General features: G+C 44.3%; 3 protein-coding genes across 3 annotated transcripts in view; 1 reads left to right on the top strand and 2 right to left on the bottom strand.

Moving 5' to 3' along the window:
• Nucleotides 1–15: 15 nt before the first annotated feature.
• The window catches only part of LOC148316449 (pleckstrin homology domain-containing family G member 1), a 44,232-nt gene continuing 27,892 nt past the window's right edge, over nucleotides 16–16,355 (top strand). Inside the window, exons 1-4 of the mRNA XM_088286636.1 lie at nucleotides 16–118; nucleotides 660–750; nucleotides 859–916; nucleotides 991–1,128. The gene's annotated coding sequence lies outside the window, so the exon portion shown is untranslated. The remainder of the gene's footprint in view (nucleotides 119–659; nucleotides 751–858; nucleotides 917–990; nucleotides 1,129–16,355) is intronic.
• On the bottom strand, nucleotides 418–3,867 carry paplnb (papilin b, proteoglycan-like sulfated glycoprotein). The gene is made up of 13 exons (XM_088286638.1): nucleotides 3,790–3,867; nucleotides 3,522–3,592; nucleotides 3,210–3,319; nucleotides 3,066–3,126; nucleotides 2,865–2,967; nucleotides 2,667–2,794; nucleotides 2,202–2,510; nucleotides 1,857–2,033; nucleotides 1,580–1,730; nucleotides 1,416–1,496; nucleotides 1,183–1,321; nucleotides 1,037–1,115; nucleotides 418–733 (listed from the first exon to the last, which is right to left on the bottom strand). The coding sequence occupies exons 2-13, from the start codon at nucleotides 3,576–3,578 to the stop codon at nucleotides 521–523; spliced, it is 1,608 nt and encodes a 535-aa protein (XP_088142764.1). The 5' UTR covers nucleotides 3,579–3,592; nucleotides 3,790–3,867; the 3' UTR covers nucleotides 418–520.
• On the bottom strand, nucleotides 4,517–6,454 carry LOC148316450 (uncharacterized). Its single transcript, XM_088286542.1, has 3 exons — nucleotides 6,368–6,454; nucleotides 5,822–5,918; nucleotides 4,517–5,251 (listed from the first exon to the last, which is right to left on the bottom strand). Exon 3 carries the CDS (start codon nucleotides 5,224–5,226, stop codon nucleotides 4,798–4,800), a length of 429 nt encoding a protein of 142 aa, XP_088142668.1. The 5' UTR covers nucleotides 5,227–5,251; nucleotides 5,822–5,918; nucleotides 6,368–6,454; the 3' UTR covers nucleotides 4,517–4,797.

The following is a 16,355-nucleotide window of genomic DNA, read 5'->3' as shown; positions in this document are numbered from 1 at the left end:
AATACTCGCCGTCGCGCGATGACGTCAGTCGAATTAATTTGAACCGGTGTTGACCTTTCCCGTTTTCGAAATCCTCGATGGAGTCATCTAACCAAGATTAAAGAAAGGTGAAATAAAGGTTAGGTTCCTGTCGCTTTTCATAAAGTTTTTAAATGTATTTTTTCACCGAAAATAGGCTGTCATCGGCATTAACAGCTCACAAACAATTCTTCTTGAAATTGAAAACGGTCGTTAGAAGCACAAGACGCCACACCATTTATTTTATTAAATTTGTGTAATCGTGTTGATTTTTTTTCCTTCCGTGTACGTGAGCAAAGAAATGGTACAATGTATAGGACAAAAACAGCTAGAAATACATGTGCTATTGTATGAACAAATTCTTGAGGTATTTCATGTAAAGTCAAATGAAAGGCGATGGTGGTGAGTTACATTTGATTTGCAACTCTTCACAGTACAAATACCCACTGTATGTATCCTCAATCATCACATGCATACTTTGTAAAATGAAGCACTTCAATTTTTAGGATGGGGCCGCACCCTCACAGGCACTCTGACACTCCCCAAGAGAAGCAAAGTTGTTAGCATTGCCCTGGCAGCTTCCAAACCAAAACTCTTGACATTTGCTGATGCTTGTGTTGTAATAAAAGCGCCTTCTCCAGGTGTCGCAGGGGCCCTCGTCACGTGGCAGCGAGCAGGCGCTCTGTGGAGCTGGAGGTGTTGGATCTCTTGAGTCCTGGATAGGTATAAAAGGTAAATGCAGGACCATTTAAACAACTCCAGTTGATTTTGCAGCATATTGCTAAACAGATGAGAACTTTAAAACTAGTCTCAAAAGGAAATTTGGTTTTGGCTTTTCAGGGGATGCCACTGAGTGAATTTTAGGTGGTTGTGTTCGGGACGCAATTGGCAGAAATTGGTGAGTGTTGTTCGGCATGATGAGGCCCCCCCAGGATTGCAATTTACTAAATGGATCTTTTCTTAACTCTTTAGTATTTCATCACACAAATAGAAGAGAAAAGGAAGCAGTCTTTCTTACCACAGTGGTATGGTAATCAGGACATCCGACTCTCCCAAATCCGTTCGCAGCAGTGACCCCATCCAGACAACATCCATACCTAACAATAGAAGGTACGTTACCATTTATTCATTCACTTGCGCCATTAAAAAAACACCAAAAAATACCTGGTGTTAACGCAGTCGTGCTGGGCGCAGCCCTCATGTCCCGGCCCGCTGGCGGAGGTCCGACCATCGGGACAGCAGCCGTAATGAGACCGTGCACAGGCAGGACCATTTACTCTATTGTTGGGATTGTTGTCGGACGCTAGAGCAAGTAGAAACAGACACAACATTTAAGCGACTATTTGGCAAGACATTTTTTTTCTGTCTTTTGTCAACAAAATGAAAGCAATACACACTTGACGGATTTTCATGAACGTAGGGTACAAATCCTGTCATGGTGCTTTCATGCATCTCTGGACTCTGTATACTTGGGACCCCTAAAGAAGAAAACAAATATTGCTGGAATAAAAACAAAATAAGACATCTCAACAATATTCCGCCAGTTTCAGTTTTTCCTGACATTGAGCTTCGTGGCAGGGTTGTGTGTTGCATTCTTCCACAGTTGCAGGCCTCCTTGTGATACCGCACCTGACCACTGGGTAAGGGTTCAGGTTGCCATCGAAACAGCCCACTTCCCGTTCTCTCACACCGCTGCCGCAGCTGCGAGTGCACTGCAGACACGAGAGAAACACGTTAGTGGAAAAAAAAAAAAAATGAGACCACTGCTTTGGCAAAGTCCAGAATAAATCAACAATCATAATCCAAGGGGCAGCACGCCCCCTAGTGGAGAAGTTTACCAATCCGTAGGCGGCCACATGCCAGGCGGCATACGTGCGGCAGGCCGGTCTCCTGCAGACTCGGACCGAGGGAGGTCTTGCGAGGGCGACGCAGGCGTGCTCAGCCAGACGTTCACCTCCCGCCCCCTCACAGGTCACCTCTCTTGTCTGCTGGCCTTGCCCGCAAGTCACTGAGCACTGATGAGCAAGCAAATCAAGACGACAATATTAGCGCGTGAAACGTGGCCGGCGTCGTGGTGGTGGTGGTGGTTAATGCTTAACTCATTCAATACCATTGACGGATAAATACGTCAAAATCCATTTTTTTTTTACTGGGCTGGTTGTGAATGAGTTAACGATGCCAACCTCGGAGAAGACGGAGACGCTGTACTTTGCGTCACACGGGTGCATGTTGCACGCCTGCTGGCATTGCGGCCTCTGCGGTTGCCGCTCAATGCAGAAGCGTTCATCCACCATGCGGGGGTTCGCTGGGTCCCGAAGCCAACACTCCACGGTGCGATACTGCATGCCACCGTCGCACGTGGCTGAGCATTCGCCGTACGCCGTCACGTTATACTCATATGTTTGGGTCTCACTGGGGGGGGCGTCAGTGGGAGCAGCGGAATCCGGTTGCGTCGCCTCTTCCAGACCCAAAATCACCCCTTGGCTCACTGACTGGAGGATAAATCAGATTGCATGTACCCCAAAAAAAAAAAAAGTCTTTGAAGTCCCTGTAAATTTGTCTTTTAAATAGAACCGCACCCCAACAACGAGGCGCTCTAAATCGCCGTCGCCAGCGCAAAGATTTTTATTTCGATGTAATGTTCTCACCTTGCACTCGCCATCCACGCAGATGTCACTTCGTCCCACGTGGCACCGAGTGCCGTCCACCACTTTGGGCCGGTGTCGGTAGACGATGTTTCGCTGTCGCGTCACGCAGGTCAGCTCACACGGATTGGCTGCCGAGCAGATCATTCACCGTTCTTTAGCATCCGCTACGTTTTTTGAGTCATTTTCAAGGCACTTTACCTCCGTAGTACGGCACCCACGTATGACGCCTGCCCTGCATGTAAATTCGGTCAAATTGGGAACACTGCTCCTCTCGGAAGTCTCTGGATCCAACCGGGCATTCCTAAAACCGTCGAAGCTGTTTAATTATTTATATTTGAGGCCACGCTCACCGTTCATTTGATTGGGTAAATCCAACAAATTTCCAAAATGAATCTTTACATTCATGTTACAGATCTGAAAGGACTGGGATGATCCTTCGCAGTTATGACCCCCATCCGTCCTAAAAATAAAAAGAGGCGACACATTCATGGAAATTACGCACAACTCATTTATCTCATTTTGTTGGCCTGGCGTCCATCTTACCGTAACGTGATACATTCCCGAGTCCTCGTTGCAACGCCGGTGCCGCAAGAACGGCTGCAGGGGCCGAAGGGGCCGAACTGCCCCCAGCGGTCTTGCAGCGGCTGCGGTTGCTTTAAGTGCGGACACATGGAAAAAACCTCACTCAGTCACGCCGCGCACATCCAAATATTTTGAGTGTACGAAACCACAAGCCGCTCTCCGTTTCAACGGGTAACATATACTCGAGCTGGCACGTTGACAGTGTGTGTATTTTGGGAACATACTGTTCGGAAATTTTGGCTTGTCAAACATTACCAGATGTGAGAGACTCACTGTAAAAGCGGGCACAGCCAAAAACTGGAGGAGAGTCAAGACTCTCAGCTTGTCCATTGTTATCAGCGACACTGTAAAAAAAAATAAATATTTGAGATGAGACGTTAAAAATCACTTTTTACTGCGTATGCATTGAAGCGTACCCACCATTGTGGTCTTTTAATCTTTTTTCCATGCGGGAAGATTTTGTAATATTATCCTTTTTTGTTTGAATGCCATCTGTCCCAATACTTTTGTCAATCTGAAATATTGCAATATATCGCCTTACCTTATCTTCAAATAGCGGCAATCCAGTCGACCCGAAGTCCAGATGTGTTGCGAGGGCTGAAAAGTGAGGCGATCCACACACTCAGCTTTTCTATACAACCCCCCCCCCTACACACACACACACACATCTAGCCCCCCCCCCCTCTTAGTGCTGCACGGCAGCCAATGAGGTGTCAGAGTTCAACCATACCTCTTCATAGCACGTCCATGCCAGATGTAAGATTTTATTTCGGTGTAAAAGGGGTGTTTATGTTGCGGCGACTCGTGTTTGACGTGTTAAGTGCACAGCGAGTGGCGGCGGAGGGAGTTGCTTGAATGATTTAATGCAAGAATATTCAAATAATAAAAGTCATTTTGAATAACATGTTTAGTGGACTGCAGCTAACATTTACTTTGATCACCGATTTATCTATTAATTAAAAAAAAGTTGATTCAGTTACTGGTTTGATCCATAACATGTCGCAAAATAAAAAAACGTTTTTTTTTTTTTAATTCAACAAATATAATCCATTCACTATCATATCACTATAGAACATAAATGAGGTAAAATTTCCGATTGAGAATCTGAACTCTCCAGTATTTAAAAGGTACACAATTATATTTGTGCTCTCTGAGCGATGTGCGCCGCATGTATTGCACATACCAGGAACCGCCACTAGGCGGAGTATGCCATGTATGTGTGTATGTATGATGAAAACTGTTAAGCAGAACAATTAGGTCAGCTCAAATGACACTCATAAATGTTTATTTTAATATGATTAAAAAAAAAGACTTTTGGCTGATGCAGTTACCATCGCACAAATATAACAAAGTAAGAGTTCTTAATTTTCACTGCTGCTTAGCATGTTGTCAATGGGCTCCAAATTTCATTTTTAGCGTGCATTTTTAGCAAATTAGAGTTCAAAGCCATAATTCGGGAAAAAAAAATCACTTAAGCTCACACATTCAAATCTAAAACCAGCGCCCTCATTCTTTTCCCCCAAAAAGCCTGAAGTCACTTTTGCGTCCTTCAAAGCTGCTTGCTCAGCTTCTCCATGTCCTTCTCCCTGGCCTCAAAAGCGCTCTTGGTGAGGCACAGTTCATCCAGGGCTTCCATGATCTCCTGCATATCCGTGGCGAGCTCCTTGTAGCTCTCCTTCAGCTCGTCCTGCTGCTGTTTCAGCTCCATGGCGGCTTCCAGCAGCCCCTTAGCCTGGTCGCTGCACTGGCTCCTCAGGTGCTCCACGTCCGACAACATGGTTTCCATGCTCCTCATCAGCTCGTTCAGACTCTCGGCCGCCACCTCCAACGTCACCGGGGTTTCGTCTGCTTCGGTGTTGTCCGCTTCCGCCGTTATCGCCGTCGCCGACGTCGTCCATTCCGAGGATGTCCCCGACGTCCCCGCCACTGGTTCTGGTTCTGGTTCCGCTTCTGGCTCCGGCTTTGGTACTTCTTCCATGACTCCTGATGCTTGATTTGGCTAGCTGGAAGACAAGTGAAGAATTCAACTCGTGTCGACTGGTGCCGACTTTAAGCTCCTTGCAGAGGGGTGAAAAAGGCACTCATGACTAATCTGTGGCGCTTGGTCACCTGCGTGTGTGTATCAGAATCAGAAATCCCTTTATTGTCATGTGTCCAGGTACGCACTGGTGCGCCGACCTGTAAATCCATTTAGGCGAGCTATCCCAAGCGACACCCTCCAGACGGATTAGCAGCCGCCCTCGGCCTTAACACTCTGGTCCTGGTCGCCGTTATATTTAATACAGAGCAATGATTCAATCATGCTGACTCTGTCCAGCTAATTGTTCCACTCGTCATCGTGCCAATGGCAAATCTGCCTAGCAACAAGTGATGCGTGGTAACTATAAAATAATTCTTGTTCCTGATTTATATATTATGAATTAATTTGTTTCTTAAATTCTAATTAATGGTGACTTTTTAATATTATGGTGTAAATAATCTTGATTATTGTTATTGCTCTCTCAAAAATACACTTCTGGAGCTTGTGCATGTATGTGTTGGGGGGGAAAAAATAAAAAAGCAAAGGTACCTACCCTTTAAATGTGGCTAGAGATAAGGACTCTTGAGGTTGACGTCAGCACTTCAAGTTTCTTATCAAGGCGAGACAACTTGCTCTGCTAGGGGACTGCCCTTTAAATACAGAAATGTAAACAAAATATATGTGAAAACCATTTTTGGAATTCTTTCTTAATTCATTGATTTTTATTTTATTTTTTGGATTAAGCATAATTCATGAAAAGTCATTAGCGTGGCTACAAAATGCAAAAGAGACGACTGGCGAACGTAATCTTTTGATTCCGTCATTGTTTAAATCGACTTAAACAATTTAATTAAATAGACACTTCCAACTAAACCATTCATACGATATTTCTTCAGTTTGTCGCTTATTCCCAAATAGAAATAAACCAGCAAAGTGTTCCTGATGTCACTGCTACATATACATCTTACACGGCATTGCATTATAGTTAAAAAAAAACAAACAAGTCTTGTTCTTTAAACTATTCAATGCAGCAGTGACGCCTAAAATGTTCATAAAATATTGCGTGTGACGAATTGGCTAAAACAAGGGAGAGCCTTACTTGTTTCTTTGGATGTGATGTACGAGTAGCCGCAATGCTTCAGCATGAAGACTGAAGATAAGTGGATACTTTTCAGAACGCGCCCACTTCTCACTGAACACACACACACACACACACGTAGGTACACACACACATTCCCCCCCCAAATGTTTTGCCGCGTTTATTTTTATTTTTTTCATCAACTAACACAACCTCCGTTTTATTACGAGCTATAGACTTTATTTCGAAGTGATTCTTTGGAATATTTTATGACATGTTTTTGCAAAGTTTTGTAAATATTTCCCACGATGTAATAAAATGAGCTAGGATGAAGAGGAAATAATTTAGGATGATGCTTATTTTGCTAAGACAATTGATGAAGGACTTTTACAAGCAGTTTTTCAACGCCGTTTTAACTTTTTGGCCTTGAAGAGAAGTGCGTTTGTAAGTCCCTCGAATGTCCACACGGGGGCAGTGTTGTAACATATTTCTCGGTCTGCTTCGCGTAATGATTTTTTTCGGGGAGTTATTAGTCAAGAATGAGTTGTGTAGAATTTGTGTGTTTTTTTTTTAATTAATTTATTTATTTCCCTTAAAATTCAGGTGAGTGTTCCCTTATGTCTGAGAGCCTGCCCAACAGATGCGATCATTTAAATTCCAATATTGTGTGTGCGTGGGGGGTGTTCAGGAGTATGGATTATTTGCTATTCAGTGAAGCCAGCCAAGCGTGAGGCAGAGGAGAGAAAAGGATCATTGTTGTGTTCCAGATGAGTGTCAGAGGTGCCTGGCGGAATAGATTCTCACGGGCCTTTTTAAAAAAATTTTTTTTTAACAAAAACACACTTGCAACAACTGCCTGTCCTCCATCAGATGGAGACTCCATTTTAGAACTCGTTTTATATTTATTTGTAAAAAAAAAAAAAAAAAAATCATCACGGCCGGTCGTATCTGCAGAAAATGACTCTGTTTTCTCTCTCCCTGATTTGTCAACGAGAGCATTCCCGTCACTTGAAAAGTCTGAATGAATTCTACGCTGCCACTTAGCGGTAGTGGACCCTCACGAGAAGGGTCCCTCAGGATGATGTCTGTACCCCCCCTCCCCTCAACGCCACTTCTGGACTCGACTGGGTGTTCTTGTAGGATTTATTGCTCTCCATCTGGTGTTCTGGTGCAGTTGTTGCTTACGGCTTGATGGAATCATATAAAACACGGTACAGAATTTTTAAATTGTGTTTTCGGGAACGGCCCAAATTGAGCTCCACCCCAAGCCTTTTATTTCTGGAGCACTTTTCCTTTTTCTGGTAAATGGGTGGGATTCCGGATCGTGTCCCTCAGGGGGGAAGAGTACAAGTGCATGAATGTCTAATCCCCCCCCCCCCCTCACTCTCCGGCCCCCGACACTGGGACCTCCCTCGCTTTCAGAGAATGTCTTTTCCATACGGTTAGTGACGCAACACTGACAAAAAGAATGTCGTGGAAAAAGGTGGGCGCATGTTGGAAGATGCTCGGAATAGCTCATGGAAGGAGTATGGGTCGATACTTTAACAGAAATAAAGAGCAAGCATGTGCACGGAGCTGTCGGAACCGAACGGACGCACTCCTGCTCATGCGATGCCCCATCCATCGCTTTTCCGACGAATCGCTTCGCTTGGGAACGTTCGTGAAAATAACGTAAAGCAGAACCGGAGCTGGGATGGGAGTCATTCCTAAGATGAGAACAGATGTGCGTTTCATCTTACTAGTGCCATTGACGAAACAATCCGTCAGACAAGATCAAAACAAGGAATGCTGACCCAGTTATTGTTGTCATGCTCAATCCAGTTTTTTTTTCTCTTCCTATTAGAGAATTCCACAAACAAATTTCATGCGGTCATGTTTCGCTTCCTTTTGGATGTTTCCTGCCCTTTGCAAGGACCTCATTTTGTGTTCTTGAGGCTGCAAAGCGGGTTTTCAGACACCAAGGGAAATCTGCTTTGCTTCCGCTGCCCTCGCAGCTCATTAGAGTGTGAACTAATTGCATGCTAACTTTAGCGAAGCGACAGCCTACTTCCATCCGTCTGGAAATTAGAGTGGGAGAGCAAAGCGACTCGAGCTGACACTTCACATCCTGGCTTCTTTAAAACCGTTTATAAACTTGACGTTTCTTTTTTTTTTTTTGTGGCCAGCATAGAATAAACGGTAAAATGCATAATTGCCTTTTAAAATGTAGAGAGAAATCGGATGAAAGGTTGACACTCGGGCTGGGACGATACACTTTTGTCACGATCCGATACGGATGCTGATACTTGGGTGGCAATTTGAAATGTATTGCGATACATAAATATTATTAAGTATTAAAATAAGTATAAATAAGCAATTTGTGGCTATAGTCTTGTTCTTCTTTTTTTTATTTCTTGAGCTGTCTCTAGGTTTTGCCGGCGCAGTGCTGCCCTCTATCGGCCTGGCGGCTGCACTGCACTGTTAACTTAATATCAAAAGTATCGCAATACATTGCAAAATGTTTTTTTTCCCCCAGCTATGAAAAAAAAATGGCCGATTTTATTAAACGGCCATTGGCAATTATTTTGTCGCAAATCATTCCAAAAAGTTGCCCTGTTGGACCGTATGATGCAAATTTACGGGCTACGGTCGTCATATCTAACGTGTCTTGACTGACATTATTTAACGGCGGACCTCAGAGTTGTCTGCCATGTGCATGAAAGCGCTACTATTTTCCCACTTGATCAGCACATGTAGCATAATAGGACGGCTACACGGGCAACGGCCAGAGATGGCATTACACACCCTCTTTGGCATTTCCTGCTTTCCTCATGACCTCATGCGCTAATGGCCATTAATCCCGGCCAACTCTCGACAGCCCATTCTGTCTCAGGGTCCGTTATCACAAAGGCGCTCCCGCACACACGCAGTCAGCAGACCAGAACTCCCAGTATTTCCCACCTGATGGCGGAGATAAGCGTTCTCATGAGTGGAGGTGTCTTTGTGCGAGCGAGCGAGCGCATGGGCGTCGACAGTACGCCCCCGTGTTGCTTGGCAACAATGTCATCTGTTTCAAATTGCTGTCAGAAAGTTTGTAACGCCGTGCTAACGTAAACGCATGGAGAGATTTTTCACCTGCAGGTGTTTTCTTCTTACTCAGCAATTCGTAATGATAAATCTGGATAAATGGGGAAGAAGTATTTGAGATTCACTGGAGCATCGATTTAATTAGCTGCCCATAACTTGCCTGATAATTCAAAACGGGAACAATTTTTGGCCTTGTGGCGGAGGTCCGTTTCGTCAGTTTAGTAATACTTGATCTTTATGGCATTGCATAAAAACAAAATAGTGTGGTAATTTCTGAGTTACCGTGAAACCAATGCGCCGCTTGTGTTGTTGACACCTGGAGATCCATGATCATAAACGTTTGACTTGAACTCCAAACTATTTGGACTATGAGACTTGTTCTTTCACGTTGGCGAGGGGGAAAAACCAAACCAAAGCATTATAAGCATCTCTAACGTCTCTTTCACTGGAAGCCGAGACGCTGACATGCCGAGAGGTCAGCCACGTTAATAGACAGCTTCGGCATTGTTTGTCTGTTCTGCTGCGACCTGAGGCCAAATGATGATCGCTGGCGGCTTTTTAGCCGTTTCACTTGACAATGAAGTCATCCAGCGTTGAGAAAGCTGATATTGTATGCAAAAAAAAAAAAAAGCCTTTCAGGCCCAGGTGGCCAAATGGAACGCCAAATCACCGGCGGTATTGTTCCCGACAAAGTAAACTGGCACGGATAAATCACGTTGATATTAACAATACAGTCGCAAGACAAAGAGACGCACACATCACCTTCGACGCAGTGGATCAGATATTTCTCAGTTGAATAAGATTACATTCCATGTGGGGGAAAAAATAATAAAGGGCATCGCCAGGAGGGGCCGGGGCATGAATAATAGACCTGTTGCTCATTTTTATTGAATTTTTTTTTTTACTTGTTATCGATCGTCGACACCCACGCTCTTAAATTTGATCTTGCGTAACATTTCAGTTTAGCTTAGCTTAGCTCAGCTTAGCCGCTAACAGCTGGGGACATGGCTAACCTGGCTTCACCCAAACTTAATAAAACGCGCCAGTCAATCCATTTATTATTTATCACTCGTCCTGACTGACATGAAACATGAAGCTTGAACTTAAAAGGAATAATTCACGGACCCAGATGTGGCAGCTAATACGTGCGTTCGTAAATCAAAGCTAATTCGACTTTCAATCCATGCCAGTTTTTTTTTTTTTTTTTGCCCATATCACATCACAGCAAGTTGATTTTCATTTTTCTTTTTTTTTTTTGTTTTTGTTTTAAATCTCGTGAGAACGAAAAGGGAGACTCAACAACCTCTAGTAATACGGTGAAACTTAAAACCTCCAAGACAACAAACGTTGTGTCACGTGTTAGGTCTGTGAGATTTCTCTTCTCGAGAATGAATGCGATAATTCCGCGGCGTTGACAGTGCCTGTTATAACGAGCGGGCTCTCTCGCAGGTGACCTAATGATGGGATTTGGCCTGATGGCTTTGGAATTGGGCCTGTTGTTTGCGTGAGATGTGATATCTGCTTGTTTTGCAAATCCTCGCTCGAGGCGGGACGCTGAACCTTCCCTACCCGCGAGAGGAGGGCACGAGGGGGGGTGGGGGGTCGCGACCTTTCACCTTCGGCCGGTCGCCTTCCCTGCCGGCATGTCACGTCAGGGCCGAGGCGTGACGGAAATGACAAAAGGGGGAGAAATCGAGGAGACACAAAGCGGGAAAAGCCAACGAGTTGTTGTATGTGGAAAAAACAAATATTTGGGAGGAAAAAATGAAATGCAAAGTATGTTTAAAAATGAGGAAGTTACTGTCACGTTTCATCGGGTTGCTTTTTTTTTCTGTTCCGTGTTCTAACTTGGTAGTAAAACGAGCTGGCCTTCATGAAGGTTTGTCGGTCAGCTCTGGTGCATAAAGTACCTGTGAAGTCTCGGCGCTTGCACCCAGCTGTTAAATCGTTTAAATGAAGCGCAAACTGGATGATGACGTCATCCTTTCGGCGGGCTGGCGACGTTTCGTGATGATTTGTCGACGTGCTCTATGATATTTTTGTATTAGCCAAAGAACCGACTTGGGATAACTTCCCCTTTTTAATGCAGAATCATCGTCAACCCACTCTTTTCGGGCTTTTTTTTTTTTTTTTTGTGGATCGCCATGCAAACAAAAAAATAAATAAATATATAAATAATCAACGATGGAATATTCCATCATTCAGAAAAAAAAAAAGAAGACATTTTTCGTTCATGCAGACTTGCAGCGTTGATCTGGAAAAAGCTGACCTGGCCTACTTACCTTGAAGCTAAATTCAGACAACCTACATAGACAACTTTGAACCAACACACACACACAGTTTGTGATATTTGTTGACTATCCCACGTGTGTCACAACCAACCTTGTCGGACGTCCGCGGGGAAGCGCATTCCTGCCATCACACCTGTAAACTGATTTAGCGGCAGTGTTCCTCTCTGCTCCCAACCGCCGCTTACTTTTGCAAAAACGCGTTTGGCGTAATTATAAGCTTCGAGAGGACAGACGCGAGGGAAAGTTTGGCTTGCTGATAAAATAATCTTTTAAAGTTACACATGATCCAAATGTATTCTTAATGACCGCTGTGCCAATCCTCCCTGGAGATTGCTGCCGCAAAAACCGAAAGGGTTAAGCAACCAAGAGGTCATTGGTCGGGTGAAACGGAACTAACTGACAGAAGCCGGCCAGTTGCAGGGAGCATGCGAACAAGTCTAACCTTAACGGCAACGTATCGCGGCGCACCTCCGCCGCAAAGCATGACGCAGGTCCCACCGCAATGTCAAAATCGCAATCATGTATGAGTTCCTGTTTAGTGTAAAGGCTTCTTTGTTGCGACCTGAAATCTGGGATGTCATCAGATACGATTTCGAAAGATTAAAGTCTGTCAAAGGGTCGGATTTGGTGGGAGATTAGAGCTTCGTTGAAATTTCAACAGCTCTGCTGGTAATTTTGTGAGACGCTGATGACTGGCCCATTTGGACCGGTTCTCTCAATGAACAATAGTTTTGATATCAAAGTTCAAACACAATCTGCTCGGGAATTGTTCCGATCCACAAAAAGATTGCCATCGGAAGTGAAACTTTGATTTTGCTGATAAAACCGAATCATGTGAAAACCCAAGAAATATTTCCCACACACCCCCCAAAATTTTATTTTTCACTTTCGGCCTGTCGTAAACAAAAACATTTATGCCAAGTACAAACATTTTGCCTTCATATTTTTAGCTCGAAGTGGAAATTGTACCACATCAGGTGTTTCACTTTTCGAGCGTCCGCGGTTATGAAACAGCTGAAGAAAACCCGAAGCAGATGTGGCGTTAATTCTTTGATTTCAGGCCCGTGTTCCACATAGCCTCAATGCTAACGACTCGCACTGAAGCCACAATGTCCCCCCTTCTTCCACCCCGAGACCTCGCCGATGCTCTTTCCGCTCTCGTGTTGTTATGTCTACAGTCGCCATGAATACGGAGCTCTATTCCCGGCCGCGCATTCATTTGAACGTACGCGAGGAAGGCGTAGGGTCATAACGACTGGTATAAAAAGCAGCGGCGAGCAAGTTGGCCAACATTTCAGTGTTATTTGGTTGCCCTATTAAAATTAGAGAGCAGGCAGGCTATGTGATCTGAAGTGGCTCAAATAAATGTTTTTGAGGCTCTGGTGGCAAACGCTGACTTTTTTTGGCTGCTTTCCTCCTCGCAGCTGGCTGCGTGGGCTGAGCAGCTGTGTTTGAACGTTGGCACAGGGGCGCTGTCGAACGACTACGCGCGCCTCGAAAGGGGTCCTTCAAAAAATGAATGGCCTCTTATGCGCCTGCTTATTTGTATATCGGAGTGGTATATTTACGAGCGTGTTTCCATTTGCACTGCTGCAACATTCAACAACGTTCACTCGGGTGACCGTCTTGTGCTCCTCGCGGGCCTTCCTAGTGCCCATGAGCCTCATGTTGGTGACCATTGCCTGAGAAGCATATTTTTGTTGGATTTTTAGAAGTTTTTTCGGGGCGTATTTTGACGGAATCCCCCTCAGCTTGCTTTCAGTACTTCATGTGTTGGGTCCCCCCCCCCCCCCCCCCCCCATGAAGACAGGTCAACTTTGGGCTTTGCTCTTCAGCGTCTTTGTGGTCTTGTCAGTATGTGCGTGGCTTGGCGAGGGGCGGCGGCCTCACCCTAACAACAAACATAAAAGTAATTTATCTCCTTGCCTTAGAAAAGAGACCACCCCCCCCCCCTCTCCGCCAGCTTCCCTTAACCGCCCCCCCACCAACTCCCCTTTATCCAAGTCTCCCACACAGCAGCTGTTCCTCTCACTTTCCGCACTCCCTCTATCCCTTCCCGCCCCGCAGCAGCCGCACTATGATGCCTTTGTTTTATTGTTTGGCAGCCCCCCCTCGTCTGGAGCGGGACAGGGGTCCGACTCCCTTAGAGCGCGGATGCTCAGCTTCAAGCGTCAGATTAGGAGCGGCGGTTAGCTTCGAAATGAGCTTTTGGCAAGGCGCCCCTTTTTTTTATTTTTTTTTTTGGCTGGCCTTCCAGCCGCGCTGGCTCTTCACACCTGTTTGTTTATCTGGCGTGATGCTTCTCGTGCGGAGGTTTGCGTTTATTCAAGATTTAGACACGCGCAGTTCCTCAACTGCAGGGGAAAGAAATCTGTAATAGTTTCACCCTTAAAATGATGGCCTGTTGATAATCTGGTTTGTGGGAAGGGGAATCCTGCGTCTGCACCTCTGTTATCTTGCTTCCAATTTGTCTGCAACGACACTAAATGAAAGATTTTGGTGGCTTTTTCCGATTATATTTGTGGCTCTGTCGTTATTCAGCAGTGGGCTGCTGTAAAATTGAATAACATGCCGGTTTCCTGCACCTCCTTTACGCTTTCCCAACTCTGCAACGTCGACGTCTCGACCGCGGACATGTTGGGACGATAACAATCAGAGCTGTTTACCCTTCAGGGCCAACTTTTCCTCATCGGAAATAACTCGGAGTAAATGGACAGAGAGAAGAGAGACAGCGCAAACTGAAATAGAGATAACCGCTTCATGGGGATTTGGCGCCGTGTAAATAAAAGCCTATTTTTGTTTTCGGAACTTTTCTGTTTTTTCCGCAGCTTTGCTTCATGTGACTTTGAGTTGGTGTGACAAACGTACCCACACGTACTAAAAAAATAAAAAAAAAAGTGTTGATTCCATTTCTAGTTTTTATTGGATATATTTTTCTTGTATATTTATTCCAATTTTTTTTTTTTGGTCTCCGTTTAAAAAATGGTCGGTTAAAAGCTTGCCAAGTGGCTGTTTAACGGTCGTTGTTTTATATTAAAGCTGACATGAAACAGGCGATAAGTGACGAGCTGTCATCTCAAACACTCAGCAAAATGCCAGACTGTGCCGGCACCCCCGACATGCATCTGTGTGTGTGTGTGTGTGTGTGTCACCAAGACAGAATGTCTAACAGGTGGTATCAGCTATTGGCGTTTGCCACTCAGAGGTTGAACAAAAGCTGTGGATATTTTGGAATGCCGGCTTGTGTCTGGCTCCCGTCGTACTCTTTGTGCGTTGCGTGTGCGTGTGTCAGTGTGTCAGTGTGTGGTCAGCTCCGGACTGGCCATTGTGCCCTTGGCCCTCAACAGATGTGGTCTGAACAATGAGCTGGGTAAATAAAAGGAAGTGGTTTATAAATAGCCCCTTATGTCTGCGTGAGTGGAGTGCTACTGCAATGTGGGGGTGTGTGTGTGTGTTCCTGTTTGTGTTAAATGGATTGTACGGTAGAAAGTTGCGCTGTGTTGCAGTTTGTTAGAATATCAAGGAAGGTTTTCCATTTCCAGAAATGTTTTCGCTTTGTTGTGGTTTCTTTCAAATAGCACAACGTGACTTGATGTGTTGGGAAACGTGTCATCAAATCACCTCAAAGTAGACACAATGATTTGCTAACCATAACAGCAGCACCTACTGAGACACGTAAACGTGTTCACCAGCGCTTATAAGACGTGTCGTGTCTGAAAGTGCACATAGCGCCGCTTCTCCTTTTTTGAGGGATGGTTTATATTTCAAGCTCTCAGGCAGGCGTCCTAGATTCTGGATTCTGTTACAGCTCCACGGGGACGTGTGTCCGCATACAATGTGTGTGTGTGTGTGCGTGTCGCTGGATGGGGGTCCGAGTTGGACCGAGGCTGGCGTTTGCTGTCCATGCGACTGCTGATGGCCGTTATTAACAGCAGGCTTCATCGGAAATCCAATCCGGTTCGTAAAGTGGGCAGTTAGCGTAAAGACCGATAACAGCACAAAGAAAGTACAGTTGGGAGTCATTCAAAATACTTGAGCCTGATGACCGTATTCACCCAAACGTGTGTGTGTGTGTGTTTGTTTGATTTTTTTTAATCTTTTTTGTTTTTTATTTTTTATTTTACTTATCTATTTTACTTATTATTTATTTATTTTACTTATTATTTATTTATTTTACTTATTATTTATTTATTTATTTATTTATTTATTTATTATTATTTGTTATTATTTTTTAATTTAAAAAAAAAAACATGGCTTATCGAAAAAAAAAAACCTGCATTTCCAAGTGCTCCCCAAACTTCTGAACTGTACTGTATGTATTTAATAACAACCTCCAATTTCTGATCACCGTCAATAATATCACCAGGTTAACGTGCTGTTTGTCACCTGGGAGAATAGATTCATTTTTTTAAAAGTTTTTATTTTGATGATTAATTTATTAATTAATTAATTCTTGATTCTTCAGCAAGATATTTTGGACAATTATAGGTTTCCATTTATAGGTTTCTTTGTGGCACCAATTTGGAAGCTCTCTCCTTTCCACAGTAGACGAAACAATCCATAAAGGTATGCTTGGGTGATTTTGTAAACCTCTTTATTGTTTTGGACCTCAAGGAATTTCTTCCGCATAAGAGTAGATTTTCTTTTGGGAG

The sequence above is a fragment of the Idiotropiscis lumnitzeri genome, chromosome 21 (genome assembly GCF_059441095.1).
Source record: "Idiotropiscis lumnitzeri isolate Australia: NSW breed Sydney's pygmy pipehorse chromosome 21, RoL_Ilum_1.0, whole genome shotgun sequence".
In the NCBI taxonomy this organism is placed as follows: Eukaryota; Metazoa; Chordata; class Actinopteri; order Syngnathiformes; family Syngnathidae; genus Idiotropiscis; species Idiotropiscis lumnitzeri.
This window is presented reverse-complemented; position numbering and strand designations above follow the sequence as displayed.

Coding starts and splice junctions, on each gene's coding strand:
- paplnb (XM_088286638.1), bottom strand. CDS start 3,578: ATGGACAAGCTGAGAGTCTTGACTCTCCTCCAGTTTTTGGCTGTGCCC. Junction 3,320..3,521: donor TGGCTGTGCCCGCTTTTACA/GTGAGTCTCTCA, acceptor CCGCACTTAAAG/CAACCGCAGCCGCTGCAAGA. Junction 2,968..3,065: donor TTCAGATCTGTAACATGAAT/GTAAAGATTCAT, acceptor CGACGGTTTTAG/GAATGCCCGGTTGGATCCAG.
- LOC148316450 (XM_088286542.1), bottom strand. CDS start 5,226: ATGGAAGAAGTACCAAAGCCGGAGCCAGAAGCGGAACCAGAACCAGAA.